Source organism: Stenella coeruleoalba (genome assembly GCF_951394435.1).
Source record: "Stenella coeruleoalba genome assembly, chromosome: 3".
Taxonomy (NCBI): Eukaryota; Metazoa; Chordata; class Mammalia; order Artiodactyla; family Delphinidae; genus Stenella; species Stenella coeruleoalba.
This window is the reverse complement of record NC_137148.1, coordinates 65,824,932-65,842,764: the sequence shown is the minus strand read 5'-3', so window position 1 is coordinate 65,842,764 and position 17,833 is coordinate 65,824,932. Positions and strand designations below refer to the sequence as shown.

Below are 17,833 nucleotides of genomic sequence, written 5' to 3'. Positions count from 1 at the left end.
ATAGAATTATCCCTGAAATCCTATCACCAATTGTTAACACTACTGGCCTCAGCAGTTTTAATAACCTTGGAGTCACCAAAGTGATATATTGAAGAAAGAGTTCAGCCTGACTTGTATAATGTTAGTTAATGCATCTTGTAGTCATCACAATATTTGCCATCATAATGCCTAAGAGTATCATGGTATATGTCAAAGCCTCATATCAAGGCCAGCTCACACACCAAATTTTTTAAAAATTCCCATTTACATTGCAACACCATTCCTAGTTCCCTCCCAATGCCATAAAGCCCACCTCCAATGATAAAGAGTGGAGCATTACATCAAGAGACATGGAAAGGATGAACAATAGTGTTTAAATTCTGGAGTTGTTTCTGTTGATTTTAATTATCTTTTGCTGGGATTCAGTTAAGGTGCTAATTTGCACTTGACAAATCCTCTGCAAATCAAGCTGGTCTCTGTTTTTCTGCACCAAGGGAGCTGTAATATTTGGTTGAAACACACAGAATTGCCAGTATTTGGCTATTATTGACACACATAAATCCCATATTGCTAATATAGGGATGGTAAGGTGTATTGTGCCTAAATATATCTTAATCAAAAAAAGAGACTGTAAATGTTTAAGGTAAAGGAAAAAGCAGAATATCATAAAGGGCCTCATGGAAAAGAATGTAGCCAAAACTGATGACCTGAAAAACCAGCATCTAGGGCACTTCAGTTCTGAACATTTTTTTCTTTTTAATGAAGGAAGTTAACCACCAAAGTTTACATGCTATAAATGAAAAATAAAACAACAATGAAAATCTTTCAAAATAGTGTTTTTTAAAATAGTGAAATGTAGATATCTATTATGAATGGATGCTCATTAATTATTGGCCAGCATCTAAAACCCTAGATGTGGACTCAACTTTTTAGCAACTGAGCACTGGTGATTTTATTATAGTTATTCTTGAAAATATTATCAATAATTGCTTTTCAAGTGTTGGCTTAGACTAGAGATTAGTTTTACCTCTTTAAAACCTTTATTCAAGTCCTACTTCAGAAAGAAACTTTGGAAGCAGAAAAGTCCCTGGTTTTTGCTCTCGAGTTATTTATAATCAAGATGACATATCTAAAAGTAGTATCACAATGAGATTCAACATGAAACCAACGTTTGGTCTACCACATACATTCAAAATTATGAACAACAGACATACTTCATTGCAAAAATTGTTATACATTATTTCAATGATCACAGAACTGAGATTAAATAAAGAACTTTTTAATAAATAAAGCGCAGAGTTGTAAAATATAGATACCCAGTTTCTTTCCTAGGAAATCCCTTGACCAATCCACTTCACCAAGCATGAAGGATTCCTGACAGTGGCATGGAAAATATAACTTTTTCAGGGATGACTCTTAGTTTTGCTTTTTTCCACGTCTAGCCAATAGCCATTCCACCATCCCTTCTTATCTGATTACAGATACACTTTTTGTTCACCTTCCACAGGGGAGCCTTAGGGATGAAGGCTTGACTAGTTAAGCCAATCACTGAAGGTATGTCATTCTCCCTACAAGTGATGGTTTCAGAAAAGGGTTTGTGGCAATTCTTTAAGAAGCCCTGAGAAGAAATGTACATAAACATATGATAGATATGCTGAAGCAATGACAGCCGTCTTGTATTTTACCACATGAAAGAAAAAGCCTGAAGAGAATAGAGTAGAAAGATAAAAAGAACTTGAGTTCTTGATGACAGTGTGGACATACTGAATTATCCAACCATGGAAATTCTTTATGTTCAAACTTGCTATTGAGATAATAAACTCCTTGTTGCTACCTAAAACTGAGTCTTTGTAATACTTGCAGCTGAAATCATCCCAACTGGAAAACAAGCTAATATCTGTTAGATTGTTAGACAACAATCTTGAAAATGCATGTCACAGAGCACAGTATTAACCAGAGAAAACCATATAGATAATTTAAGACAATTACTTCTTAATTATATGAACAGTTTACTACAAACCCATTTAGTATATGACAACAACATGCTTACTACTAGTTTCGGCACTTTTATATCATCAACGGAAAAAAAACACTTTCAAAGTACATTGCATACATCTTTCCTCAGTAAAACAATATGGGGCACACACATAATTGAATTTACTAAACAAATTATTTTTTAAAAATTACTACATTTGTTTTAGTTGCAAGACACTGAATGAACTAGGCGCCATGACGGACCACCACCTTCAAACAGCTAACAACCAAATGGAGAGAAACATATCTTCATAGTAGATTAAAATACCTCCCTAATTGACTCCTGATATAAAAGGGAGATAAGTAAAGAAGAAATTAACAAATATTGGAAATATTAATAAACAAAAGTGGATCAGTTGAAAATATTTAGGCTGGAGCACAGAAATCTGAAAGGATTGAAATTATGGAAAAGAACATAAGAAACGTGTGAAACATGGTGAAAACTCTAACATGTGGAAAACTCTAATATCAGTGTAATCGTATTCTCAGAAAGGGAGAAGGGAAAGAACAGGATAGGGTCAATATCTGAAAAATTACCAGCCAATAATTTTCTAAAACTGACAAAAGATGCCAAGCTGCCAATTCAAGAAGCTCTACGACTTCAAGCAGGAAAAATAAAAAGAAGACCACACACTTAGGTACATCGGAGAAAACTTGCTAAACACCAGAGCCATAGGATAAAATCAGCAAGAATAAAAAAAAAGATGTTAACTTCATAGGAGCATCAATATAACTAAGAGCTGACTCGTTTTACAAGGAGCAAAAGAAGCCAGAAGACAATGGAGCGGCATCTTCAAAGTGCTGAAGGAAAATCAACTGTCAACCTAGAAATCCATAACAGCAAAAATTCCTTAAAAAACTGAAGGCTTTCACAAAAACCACAACCAAGAGAATTTGTCAAAATCTGAAGTACACTAAAAGAAATATTAAAGGCAATTCTCTAAGTTGAAGAAAAATAATCTGGAATGAAAACAGAAAGCATAGAAAAGAATAAAGAACAAAGTAAAAGGTAAAGATATGGATAAACATAAATGAATATTAACTTTTCAAAGCTACAATAATACTTCATGAGGTCTAGAATATATGACAAATTCAAATACATGTTACAATAATGCAAAATAGTGATGCGGCTAAGTGGTCAAAGTGCCCTAAGTCCTAGCATTATCTAGGAAGTATGAAAGTTAAATTTACACTAGAATGTAATAGGTCAGAGATGTATGTTGCCACCTCTAGAGTAACCACTAAGACAAAGATACAAAAAAAAAAAAATACAAGAATGCATAATTAACAAGTTAATGCACAATTAACAAGGGGGGAAGGTTAAATAATAAAAATAAACAAATAGTGTCTTAGTAGATCTAAATCTAAATATATAAGTAACTACTTGAACTATAAAGGGAGTAAACAAACCAATTTAAAAGACAAAGATTATCTGGGTAGATTTAAAAAACAACTATATATTGCTAACAAATGACAGATTTTAAATATATGAAAGGTTGAAAAAAATGGAAAAACATGAAAAAGATAAACCATTGTAAACAGCAAGGAAAAGAAAGTTATAGCTATACTATTATCAGACAAAGACAACTTTAAGGAAAGAAACATTACTAGACATAAGGAGAGATATTTCATAATGATAAGAAAAAGTCAATTCATCAGAGAGATAAAACAATTCTAAAATTTCTATCCACCAAATAATATATAAACAGCATATAGAATAAGTTTATACTTAAAACTATAAATCTATGTTTTTTTTAATGTCCATATGGACATTTGATAGTGTTACTTAATATTTATTTAGCACCTCTTTACCCAAGGCTTTTAAACAAGGACTGAGTATAAATCACCATTCTCCTGCCTTATTTGCTTTGCCATCAAATCATAACACAACTTCCAACAGAGACATGAACATTCCCATTCATCTTAATGGTGCATTAATGTCACCAAGCTATAGCTTTTCTAGTAGAATGTGTGCCCACTCTATTAAGTAAGAAGGAGGCCAAATATTCCATGCTTCCATTTTTAGGAGCCTTAAATTATTTTATAAAAATGAAGGCATCAAATATACTTGAATTTAAAATATGAAATCATACTCACAGAACTCTAAGATTTTAATTAGTGTTCTATTTACTGAACATGAAGAATTTTAGCACGGGAAGCGTTCTCAGAGATGAGCTCTGTGGTTAGATGCCTGTGTTAGAACCTCAGCTCCATAACTTATTAGGCTTGTTACACTGGGCAAGTTCTCTAATCTTTCTGTGCCTCAGTTCTCTCAGCTATGAAATGGTCATAATCACAGTACACACTCTGTAGGATTGTTATTAGATGTAAATGAAACAATGCATCTAAGAAACCTAGAATAGACTCTGGCACCCATTTATAAGGGCTATGAGTAAAATAACTATGAGTCTGTAGTCGTTGTGGTGGTGGTGATGATGCTACCAGTAATAATGGTAGTGGAGCCATAACAGAACAGTAATAGTAATAGAAGTAGATGTAGTAATGGTAGTGGTGGTGGTAGTGGTGATAGTAGTAGTAGTAGTAATGATATGATAGTTATGATAGATAGAAGAACTATTGTGATAGTCTTCATTGTCAGTATAACCACCAACTTCCAGGGGTCACACACTCAAATACTTCCAGAAATCATGCAAGTGATATCAATGAATGAACTAAGCCAGATCTAAGAGAAGTGTTGAGGACTACAGAAAACAGGAAACCTATGCCCTGTTTAAATGCATTCAAATTTATTATTTGAAACACTGACATCACCGAGGAAAAACAAAGTATGAGACCTAGATTGTAACAAGGATCAACAGTTTACAACCTCTGACTTAGTCCAAGTTATGCATTTAAATTTTTTTAAAAATATGGTTGTTAATATAGCTAGTCATTGTGCTTGAAAGTACCCTAAGTTTTTTTTGTTCTGTCATCCCCCAAGTTATAACCCTTCCCCTCTCCCCACAAAATCCTGAGTGCCAATAGGTATATATTTGCAGCTACTATTTCTCAGCATTCTTGAGCTTTACAAGGCTTGAATTTGGCACTTAGGGTCTCAGTTTGAGTATTTCTTTTGCCTACCCTACTTGTAACTGTTCTCTTTCACTGCATCATGCATTCAGACTCTGCTTAGCAAGCCTGCTGATATCCATCCTTCACACATCCCCAGGCCCTCAGAGTTAAGTCGCAGCAAATATCATTGTCAATGCTGGTGGGCTGGCAACATTCCAGAACCTCATCACTGGTAACCTTCTCTATCCTTTTGATCTTAAATATGGCTTATAGGTGATATTGATGAAATGGCTAAAGGAACCAGATGTGCTGTCCGTGGTAGAGATCCCTGTCACAGTCACAGAGAGACGAGAATCCTACATATTACAGTATAGACATTCAGCTGATTTAGAGATTGCTGATGCATTACACCCATTTGTCTTAACAGGGGTTTGCAGTTTTACAGCGCCAGTGAAAATGTTTAGCTTCATTTTTCTCGGTCAAATTGATAAATGTAATAAAATAGATTTCTGAAATCTGTTTTACTACAATGAATCCAAAAAACAGTGTAACACCTTTTGCGTTTATTAGGTGTTACAATACTCAATTACACCCACAATCATCTACACCCACCCAAAGGTCTCATGACTTACATTAAGAGCTTCATAAAAACTTGGTAGTAAAATCTGACTTCTTTTTCACAATATTCTAAATCTGTTCTAGAGCCACAGAATCAGCCTGAGATGGAAGGTTTCTAAACATTAAGATCAAATAGATCTTACGTGTGTAAAATAGAGATACAATGTGAGTCACATAGAGAATTTTAAATTTCTTATTAGCCTTATTTTAAAAAGTAAAAAAGAAACAGATGAAGTTAAAAGTAATATTATATTTAACTAAATATATCTAAAATATTATTTTAATATATAATATCAAAATTTATTAGACATGTTACATTCTTTTTTCATACTAAATTTTTGAAATCCAGTGTGTGGTTTATCCTTACAGAACATTTCAGCTTGGACTAGCCACATTTCCACTGTTCGAAAGCTTCATGTGACTGATGGCTATTTTATTGAACAACGCAGCTCTAGACAAACCTCCAGTCCAATGTATTAATAGATGATGACTTAGCTTCTGTCTGAACACTGCTATTTTCTCTTCTTTTCATCTCAATTTCTCATTTATTCTAAGCTTAAGTTTCCTTTTAATGAGTCTTATTCCATCTTTTCTGGTTTAAACTCCGTTCTCCTAGGTCAATGGTTCTGAATCTTTTTTGGAACATGGTCCCCATTGAAAAGATAAAAAGTTTGGATCCTTGCTCCAGAAAAACGTACATTTCCATTGTTATGAGTTGAATTGTATCCCCCCCCAAGAAAGATATTTTAGAGTCCTAATCCCCAGTACCTAAGAATGTGACCTCACTTGGAGATAAGAGTATTTAGAGGTAATAAAGTCATGAGCTCAACTGTTTGGGCCCTAATCCAATATGATTGGTGTTCTTATTAAAAGAAGAAATTTGGACACAGATATACATAGAGGGAAGATGATGTGAAGAGACACAGGGAGAAGATGGCCATTGACAAGCCAAGGAGAGAATTTTGGAATAGATTCTTCTCCCTCATGGCCCTCAGAAGGAACCAACCCTGTTGACATCTTGATTTCAGACTGCTAGTCTCCAAAACTTTAAGACAATTTATTTCTATTGTATAAGCTACCTAGTTTGTGGTACTTTGTTACAGTAGCCTTAGCAAACTAATACATGCATACATACATATAATTTTACATATAATTCCAAACGGCTCAAAGATCTCCCCACTAAACATTCTTTAAGAACCAGAGGTTGGGCTTCCCTGGTGGAGCCCTGGTTAAGAATCCGCCTGCCAATGCAGGGGACATGGGTTCGAGCCCTGGCCCAGGAAGATCCCACATGCTGCGGAGCAACTAAGCCCATGCGCCACAACTACTGAGCCTGAGTTCTAGAGCCTGCGAGCCACAACTACTGAGCCCACGTGCCACAACTACTGAAGCCTACGTGCCTAGAGCCTGTGCTCCACAACAAGAGAAGCCACGACAATGACAAGCCCATGCACTGCAACGAAAAGTAGCCCCCGCTCACCACAACTAGAGAAAGCCCGCGCACAGCAACAAAGACCCAACACAGCCAAAAATAAATAAATTTATAAAAACAAAACAAAAACAAACAAGAAAAAGAACCAGAGGTTAAGAACTCACTTTGGATTGAACAAATTAAAAAGCATTTATGTAGTGTTTCTGTCACTTATTAACGTTAATTATATCAACCAACATTTGTCCTAAGTTCATTCTCAGATCAGGCTTCTTATCACAAGAATGGTAAAATAACATTTTTAAACTATTCTCAGAATTCCTGCAAGTCACTGCATGTTCTAAGGTTTAATATGATTCTCATGGGTTATGCTACACTTTGAGACTATAACCTTATTTACATGATCTTCTGCTCATGTTTAGTACATGTCCTCTTAAAATTGGGACATACAGAAATATGGGAAAATATTTATTTTCTTTAGATACTTCCTTTTTTCTCACCTAATTCATATACGAGTCAAAACCATATAAAGCAGGGTTTCTCACTTGGGTTCCATAGAATAATAAAGCCCATTTTAAAAGTTCCTAAGGTTTTATAATTTTGCGATCTGTTTCACAATACATTCTATCCTTCATTGTTATGCACACTAACATATTAAAGACTAGGAGAGATTATGCAGGAAAGAAAAAAATTGTTTAAGTTAAATAAGTGACCACATAGTTTTCTCTCACATATGTATCACCCATTCACACATCATGTAGATGACTACTTACGTCAAGTTGCCATACTCTGTAAAATCCTAGTCATACATACTTGGAGAAAGATGGTATAAATGTAGCCACAGAGCAGGCTAACCTCACGTTATTTAGATTCACTGGCCCAACCCAGTTAGCCACTGTTGGCAAGATCATTACTGCCACCAACAACACTGTTGGATGTGGGTATCACCTTCCACTGATAATTAAGTGAGACCGATTTGGTCCAGGCATAACAGTTTCCAGTCCTCATGGCCTCCCAGGTCCTGACAGAACTCCATACCTATCAAGTTCAGGAAACAGAGGATGGGGGAACAGCAATGATAGTAGCTGGGGCAAGAACTCCACAGACTCCCAATTCTTACCTAAATTTCAGCAATTTTTTTAAGCATAAATACTTCTAATATTGCTGTTTGCTTTTTGCTCATTTCCAGAGCAATGAAGTATATGTTTATTTCTTTTTTGACAATTTTAGATACATAATTACTTTCGGAGGAGAGATTCTGCCAACCTTCTCATCACCCATAGCCAGAGACAAATATTCTTAACAGTATTTATTTTTGTCTCTCCAAGAACATAAAAAAACATAGAAATAGTTGCCTAGGAGGTTATATCAAAGTTATATTTTAATAGTGGGGTATAGAGAAGTTATCACAAATTTGCTAAGTACCTTTGGTACATTTGAGAGTTCTCGGGTAAATAAAATACTAAGTCAAAAACTAAAGCAATTAATATACACAGGGAGTGAGGTAAGTCAGACAGAGAAAGACAAATACTGTATGATCTCACTTATATGTGGAATCTAAAAAAGCCGAACTCATAAAAACAGAGTGGAATGATGGTTACTGGGGGCTGGGGGTAGGGAAATTGGGGAGTTGTTTAAGAGTACAAACTTGCAACTAGTAGATCAATAAATCCTGCAGATCCAATGCACAGCAGAGTGATTACAGTCAATAATACTGTATTATAAACTTCAAAGTTGCTAAGAGACTAGATCTTAAGTGTTCTCATCACAAAAAAGAAATGATAAATATGTGATGTGATAGAGGTGTTAGCTAACTCTTCGGTGGTAATCACATTGCAATTATAAATGTACCAAATCAACACATTGTACACCTTATACAATGTTATATGTCAATTATATCTTAATTTAAAAAAATATACAGAGGGATGACCTCAATAGAAATATGTACATTCTGGAATTTTCTCCACAAGCTTTACATCATAAAGCCTAGCTTGTTTAATCTAATGATATTGACTACCTCTATGGAAAATTTATGTATAAATAGGATCTTTCTTCTCTTTAGAAGAAAAAAATGTTCCCATTATTCTATTGCATCAGTGGCAGTCTCTTTAGTGCTAGCAAAGTCCCAAGGGTTTTTACAATACCTCAAAAAGAAATGTGCAAATGTGGGCAATCTATTGTTACAGAAGGCAAATACTTTCTCATTCTTTTCTCCTGTGTGGCCAACAGTAATGTACTTAACATTTCTAGGCCTCTGTTTCCTCATCTGAAAAATGATGGGCTTGTACTAGAAGATCTAGAACTATATTAGATCTAGATTTCTCAAATATATGCCATCATTTCTCTGCAACGTTGCTTATGTATAAGAGCCCATGATTGCGGGGAAATACACTCAAATTGCTTTTCCAGTCTTGTGATAGGTTCTACTAAATCAAGCTTTTACTTAGAATTTGTAAACAAATGTGCCTATGATAAACAAGCTGGATAATATTTAGGGCATAGTCTGTGATTCCAAAGCTGAATTCTGAGTAATCTCTTTGGCAGGACATGCTGTTATCCCCTCTGTGAGTAGACATTCAGTGTTCAAAGCAACGAGCTCTTTGATACTTTGAAATTTTGGATTCTGTTCTATTTTTAAAAGCGACTATATCAGTATTCATCAACTGTTTGACATGGCCATTCATTTATATTCAAAAAGGCTATTCTATAATTACCCTTCCTTTCAGGAAGCCTACCAACTAAGAGAAGCCTGAATTACTGATAGCAGTTATACAGGGACCTTCCTGTTGGTTAAGAAGGAGGACTAATTAAACTAATGTGCTAAGTCTCGGGCTAATAATTATGCAGAAAAGTGGTAAGAAAGCTTATTTTATCAGTTTTTAGTGGTTGTGCACCTTTAATATGAAGCTAAGAAGGCTAAAACATTCTAGAATAAGTATATTTCTTATTTGAACTTTTGGTAAGGCTGATTTAATTGTTCTCTAAATGTTATAAATCTGTCAACTTCTAATAGAAATAACTATAATTTTAAAATACTGGTTATTCATTAAAATAATTTTAAATAATATTAAAAATAATTAATGACACGTTAAAATAAGTCCTCTTGTGGTGGCTAAGTAGGAGCCAATTAACCATATCTTTTCAAAATGCTTCACATAAAGATCCTATTTCTATAAAATAAACCCAATTTTTCCCTAAATATTCACATGCATTTTGAATTCTGTTAAGACTAAGAAGTGCTTTGTAATAATTGCCAAAATTCTTAGAACATTCATATAAATTTAAAAATTGTTTTCACATAATTCTACTTTTATTGCAGTATCAAAATGGTTATGAAACAATATAAAAATCTGCATAATCCTAAATTATTTCTTAGGTTAGATCAGCTATTGTTGGGGCAAATGAAAGGCCACTTGCATGCACTGCTGCTTAGTGGCCTTTTGTCACTAAAATGCTATACCAATTACACTTATATCTCTGTATATTTTGGTGAGGTTCTGTTATTCAGTGGACCTAGCTCAACTTGAAGTTTCTCCACAGCGATGGACCTCAGGTATTACCTTGAATTGTAACTAAAGAAACAGAGGATTTCCTGTAGAGAAGGTTGTTTAATAATATCTATAATAACCCAATACGTTTCCATTGAATTAAAAAACAAAAACAACTTTGGAGGTAGGAGGAGTCCAGACTAACCAGGAAATCCTTAAAGCCACAAGGAGTTAATACCAACTAGATGAGAATGATAAGTGACCCATCCTCCTTTGTAATCCAGGAATTGAGCTATAAATAGGGAACACAGCAACTAGTTTATCTATCATAATCTTAATCTGAAACAAAGTGAATATCTATGAACTCTAGGGCTTTAGTATTCAGTCACAGTTTAGGAAATAAAGTCTGTAAAACAAGTGCTACCTCTCTAGAAATTCTGGAAATTAAGACATAGAGAAAGCAAATCTTACTAGAGAAAAACATAAAATGTAGTCGTGGGGTGGTATCGACTGCGATGTTCAAGTTTTAGAATACTTCAGAGATCTACTTTTAGCTAATAAACTGTTAGTGAATACTTCAAAGGTTTTTCTTAAACCTCTGAATATGGTGTAGTACATATGAACATGATGTCACTTATTGGACTGAACTACTTGTCATTAGTTATTTCCTCAACAATCCTAACGATGAGGGAAATTTAAAAACTTTGGAGGAAAAAGTAATAAAACAGATTGCTTATTCATAAAAATGTTACCTATCAGTGTCCTACAAACTACAATATCCCTTCCCTACTTCTGGGTATATGCATAAAAATTGTTTAGTGGTTCCACAATATTCATTCTAATCTTTTACTTGAATGAATATTGTGGAACCACTAAATGATTCTGGGCTCACTAAACCTCTTCATCATGCAGGAATGAGGTAATAATGTAAACAACTCATGAGGAAATCTGGTGATTTTAATAATTAATGATGAAAATATATTTATATAATAAAAATTACTATCAAGTTACAGATCTAGCCATTTAAAGAAATGGCTTTCTGAAAGATAAATGTATTAAATCCCATCGATTTGTTTTCCTCTAGTTTTTATTGTACAGAAAGCACACATGAACCCGCAGTATCTAAAATAAATTCATGTATTTACTTGTACTCTAAGAAGTTATTGTCAAGACAGCAGAATAAGGAAGAAATTCTCACTGCTGTACCCCAAACACATAGTAGTAATATATAAAATACCAAAAGACTAAACTGTGATTAAAAAAAAAAAAATCTCATGGACTAAGAATATATTTTGTCACCATAAAAGAATAGATTACAGAATCTGGTAAATTATGAGGCTGATTTTGTTGTTTAACATATATTTTTCCTCAGATCTATGGAATCTAGTGCTTAATGCAAAATTAAGCATTTTAGATCTAAGATTCACTTTTTTTTCCTTTAGCAAACCAGTTTCATGAACACTTCTTGCTGAAGCAGAGAGAAAAGAATAGTTAAAACTTCTAATAAAAATGCTCTTAATTCTTGACATAGAAAACTTGCCAAAAGCAAGTTAAATGGAAAAAAAAAAAATTAGAATCAGAGACCTATGGTCAAATATGTTGTGAACTAGATATGAGTTAAAGAAAAAATTCCATGTAAAATATAGAAAAAATACGCAATGACTTAAACATTTTTGAAGAGAAATTTTGCCAAATTTAAAAGAGTACAATTATAACGTAAAGCTTTGCTTGAAAGAGACAACACATAAAGGACCCCATTCTCATATACCCATGTTTAACCGTATACTTTCTCTTCAAAAATAATTTTCATCTACATCAAAGTTTCGTGAGATACTCTGAATAGGGAACAAAATCAAAGGCCATTGTGTTTAATAAAAATTCAGAATGTTCAAATTGGAAAGAGTACAGATTCTCTTTCTTTGTGAACTTTCAATTACATCTGATTATTTTAAAAAAGGATTTCATTTTAAATGGGCCACAAATGTAAACCAAGCATAGCCTCCAAATGAAATTTTACTCTCACGTGCAAAATGAGAGTCTGTGTATGACTGACCCAATTCAAATCTAATTAGAATCAGATTAATCAATCAACTAATTTAATCAACAACAGAACGTTTCCATGAATGTAATTAGACACTTTCCTGTGTCTTTGCTCATTTATTCTACCTTCTTTCCTGTCATTAGGGGAAGTGCCCATGCTCCTAGCTAAATGAATCCTGCCGTTTGTGCATCTGATCCCATCTTATCTACTTAGAGACAGTATTCTAGCAATTCTTACCTCTGTCTACTGCCTGGACATTTTTTTCTCTCTCTCCTTATGTACTCCCATCAGTATGCAAACATGGCAGTATTTCTCTCATCTAAGAGAAAAAAAAAAACCCTCTTGACCTCACTTCCCCATCGAGCTCTTGACCTGGGTCTTTCCTTTTTTTTTTTTTTTTTACAGTAAAACTTGTTAAAAGCATTGCTTATATTTGCTATCTCTTCTCCAATTCTCCCTTCTCATTCTTTTTGAGGCTCCTATTCTATTCCCCACCATTCCACTGAAAATGTTTTATTAAGAGCCCCAATAACATTTATATTGCTAAATACAGCAGTCAGTGCTCATCCTCATCTTCCTTGACCAATGTGCAGCATTCAACTCAGCTGATCACAGTCTCCTCCTTGAAACACTTTGTCGACTGGCTTTCAGGATACCACACCTACAATATTTGCTGCTCCCTCAGTCTTCTGCGTTGGTCTCCTCATCTTCCTGACCTCTGTGCACTCAAGTGCATCAGGGCTGAGTCCCTGGACCACTGCTCTTTTCGGTCTTCTCAAACTCCCTTGAGATCTCAGCCAGCTCTAAATACCATCTTATTTGTCAGCAGGAGCCCTCCCCCAAAGTCCCAATTTGTATATCCATCTCTCTACTCAATATCTCAGAATTAATGTTTCCAACACTGAGTTCCAGCCCTTCCCCTCGCAGTCTCCCCCACCTTGCTAGGTCAACTGCACCTTTCAATAGTTCATTCCAAAAAGCTTACCATCACCGCTGTCTTTCTCTGATGACCCATACCCACTTCATCAGCAAATCCTGCTGCCTCTAAACATTTCTAGAATCTGCCCTTTGTTTACCACCTTCACTACTTTCACTCTCGTCTAAGGCCCTCTCATCCTTCAATCACTGTTGAACTAGCTTTCTGTCTATCTTCTGCAGTTATCATCCTATATTCTCAACACAACAGATTAATCCTGTTAAAACTTAAATCACATCATGCCACTTGACTAGTTAAAATTCTGTAACAGTTTCCAGTATCACTCAAATTGAAAACTGAAATCCATACAATGGCCTAGAAGACCTTATACATTATCTGGCCTCTTTGACCTCATCTCCTAATACTCCCTATCTTCATCTTTCCACTTTATGCATACTGCTCTCCATGCTATTACTTGAACACATCAGGCAAACTTCCACATCAGGGCGTTTGTACTTAACTGCTTTTTCTGCTTTCCCACAGGTAGACTTACACCTTTTCACCGAGGTCTTTTCTGGTGCCTTAGCTAAAATCACAACCCTCATCCCTATTCCCACCCTGACATTTTTTATCATCCTTCCCTGGTTTATTTTTCTCCTCAGCATTTATCACTAACATACTTTAATTTACTCATCTTGTTATTGTCTGTTTCCCTGGCTAGAATTTAAACTCCACAAAAGAGGAAATTTTTGTGTTTTGCTCTCTACTGCACAGAAGAGTTCCTGGTACATATTTGACATGAAGACATATCTTGCTTATCGTTTATGCATCTTTGTTTAATGAGGAATAGTATACCTTGATGTACATGTGTGTGTGTATGTATATACATGTGCATGCTTGCTTGTTTTGTTGTTGCCAACGAGTTGCTGGATTTTATATTAAATATTAATTTTTAACATTAAGTAGTTGAGGTTTTAGACTAAAAACCCTAAAGAATGTGTGTAGAAAAAATTATTTTTGTAACATTTTTCTTTAAGGTTTATTATCATAATAAGTAATAAATAATAAGCCCAAGTGAGATGTTCAACAAAGGAAATAGATGTATTTACTTTACCTGGACTGGGATTAGGTGGGATTTCACTTTCCTCATCAGTACTTTCATCATAGATTGCATCTCTGTCAGTAGTCATTTCAGAACATGTTGGAGTTTCCCTAGAAACAGAGAGAGGCAGACTTATAAATTATTGGTTCATTCCTGGCTAGGTATCAAATTCACCAGTAAGTAATTATAGAAAATATCCCTGGAAAAACATTATAATTAAACAAATATATATTGAAATAGATATAATTAAGATGAAAGCACTTTAAAGACTATATGTTAACTCCTTAAGAACAAGTTTCTCTTTTACCTTATATAAATGTGGTTTAGTGCTCACTATAATTAATTCTTGAGTCAGTTTATTATCATTTATTATTTATCTATCAAATCACAATACTATTCTAAATTACCTTCTGTGGGTCACAGAGTAATCAGTACTTTACTGATCTCAAAGCAGTTCTGCCTTTCATTTGGTCTCCCCAAAACTCTGAGATGGGTACCTTTATTCTTATTACGAAGATATCCAAGTAAGGCACAGAGAGTTTAAGGATTGTCCAAGCCATACCACAGTCATAAGTCACCTATGATTCTTCCTTAAAAATCAAGTACATATTCACACTTAGAGTCACCTGATTCTAAAATTAAGCATTGCTTAGACATCGAGATTACAAATGTGTGCCCAACTCTATGGTTCTGCAGAAGATGAAAGCTTTTAATTAATATATTTCTTAGTGATGCCTAAGAATTAAATTAGTATTATTTAGGTAAATCTCATGGCAGTTTTATGATTTAAGTCTAGGTGTGACAGTTGGGCAGGCATGGAGAGATCATGTTGAGTATTCTCTAGTCCACTGCATCTAACAACCAGAGCATCCAACCCCAGACTATCAAATGATCTCATATTACTAAAAAGTTGGCATCTAACTTTCATTAAGTTTGGGAAGAAATTGCACTAAAATATCTGCATCTGCCATCCCAAAACAGAAAGGTCAAAATACCTTTTATGCTCGATGTTCTTTTCCAGTTCTTGAACTTCATTTAACAATTTATTTAAGCTTCTGATCTTTGCTTTCTTCTCATTCAGCACCAGAATGAACCGTTTATAAAGATCAGTCTCCAAAGCTTCCTTAGCACTCACACATTTTTCAAATCTAAAATATAAACAAACAAATAAATAAATCATGCAGGTTTTGTTTTAGTATTCAATCTAATACTGAAGACAATTTCAAGAAAATTTTTCAAGAAAAATACAATTAAAACCATTTAAACATGTTTTCATTGATTTAAAGTTTTATATAGGTAAACAAATAATTAGAACTTATTGTTCATTAGCGTTTGTAGTTTACATACTGAGAAAAGGATAGAAATTGGAAACTGACAGCAAAAAAGCTTTTAAAACATCTAAATGCCTAAATGTAATAACTTATTCACATCTATGGTTTATTTCCAAAAGCACATATTTGTGGGAGAAATTTCAAACAAGAGTAACTATAGCCTATGTTTCTTGTACTTTGTTAATATTACTATAATAGCAACCATGATCTTGTTTTGTGATTAAGTGATTTACTTAATCAGTTCTCCCCAAATAGATTATGAACTGCTCCACAACAAGAACATGACATACCCAGTTGTATCTTATAACCCAGCAAACACACACACACACATACATATATTTATCCAACTTGAAATTTCCAAGGAGATTAATGAAACAGCAAATGTGAAACACTATACATTTTAAAGTTTAGATATATAAGACAAAATATAAAATTCTCTATTATTTATAATTCTTCCTACAATGTTCAAATGAGCTAACAAGAGACTGTACTAATTTTAATTTCTCAGATATATATAAAATAAAGAAGGCAAACTAGCAGAGGTTGTATATACTTGATATGTGCATACACACACACCATGAATAAACCTCTATTTTAAAGATTCAAATATAAATTATTTCATGTAATATATTCTTTTAAAAGGAGTTTAGCTCTGCCTGGTTTTCTCTTTATCATACTGTTAATTATACTTGTTGTTCTATACAGGTATTCTAGTATTTTCATTATATATATTATTTAACTATATATATTTTTCAGTGAAATAGAAACAAAAATGTCAAAATTTGATATACACGTCCTTATACTTTCAAGAGACTACCTAGCTAGAAATGCAAAGAATTAGGGCCTCTCATGGGATGAAAGGGAACATATGGCATTATATTTTCTGGGACCAATTACAGCAGTCTTATACCATAGTCATTGCCAAGGCTGTGAACTCCGTAAGGGCAGAGAGCATGTATGTTTTATTGGCTGCTTTATCCTCTGTGCCTAGCATAGTGTTTGGCATTCAACAGATGTTGAATAGCTATTTATCAGATAAATGAATGAAGTGAGCAAGTTAATATGGACATCTTATGAAGAAATGTAAAACCAGTGATTCTGAATATTATATTTTTCACTCCTTTAATAGCTATTCACTATTGTAACAGTAATATTTTTCATCTTCTTCAAGCTTCTAAAAAATTGTGATATTTAAGTGATGCACATAATGGTACAGCTAAAAGAGTTTAGGAATAGAAAGGAAGAAAATAAATGAAAGAGCGTAGGGATGCTTAATGCTTATGTTTTATAAAGAGGGAATCAATTACATTGCCTAAAAGGCTAATGGATTTAAAAATAAATAAATGTGACCAAAAGATGCATGAAAGTAAAATTAAAATGAAACCTGGGATGTGGGTCAGGGGAGAAAAACAAGACCAGGGGAAGTGATCAAAATTCCTCATCTTATAGCAGGGAGCACACAAGTAAATCTTAAATTTCAGAACATTAAGAAGCAGAGTGAATAAGTATATGTAGCAAATCACCAAAAGAATGAAAATAGAAATTCTAAAAATTAATTACCTCCAAGGGTAGGCTAAGGATAGAGGATTTTTAATTTCATACTCATCTGTACTTGATGAACATTTTATACAGGCTTAACTTTAATTTAAAAAATTGTTTATCCACTTGCAAAAAAAACTGTGATAAATATTAATATAGCAGTACCTCTATCATAAGCAAAGCTCTCTGAGAAAGAAGTACTCCAAAAGGTGTGGGGAAAAAAATAGAGCCAAAGTTGAGGAGAAGCTGCCAATATTGATCGCTTATTTTAAGCTGGGATATGTTACTGCATTTATATTTCAGATGCAAAGTGTTTGTAAACATTATATTCTTATTTTCTTGTA

General features: G+C 34.0%; 1 protein-coding gene across 4 annotated transcripts in view; it reads right to left on the bottom strand.

Moving 5' to 3' along the window:
• XRCC4 (X-ray repair cross complementing 4) overlaps positions 1–17,833 on the bottom strand; it is a gene marked incomplete at its 3' end in the record, with an annotated part of 262,025 nt that overhangs the window by 123,572 nt on the left and 120,620 nt on the right. For all 4 annotated transcript variants that reach the window (XM_079916017.1, XM_079916016.1, XM_079916019.1 and 1 more), the window contains exons 5-6: positions 15,615–15,767; positions 14,632–14,729 (exon numbers count right to left, since the gene is read on the bottom strand). In XM_079916017.1, coding sequence (XP_079772143.1) covers positions 14,632–14,729; positions 15,615–15,767 — 251 coding nt within the window. The remainder of the gene's footprint in view (positions 1–14,631; positions 14,730–15,614; positions 15,768–17,833) is intronic.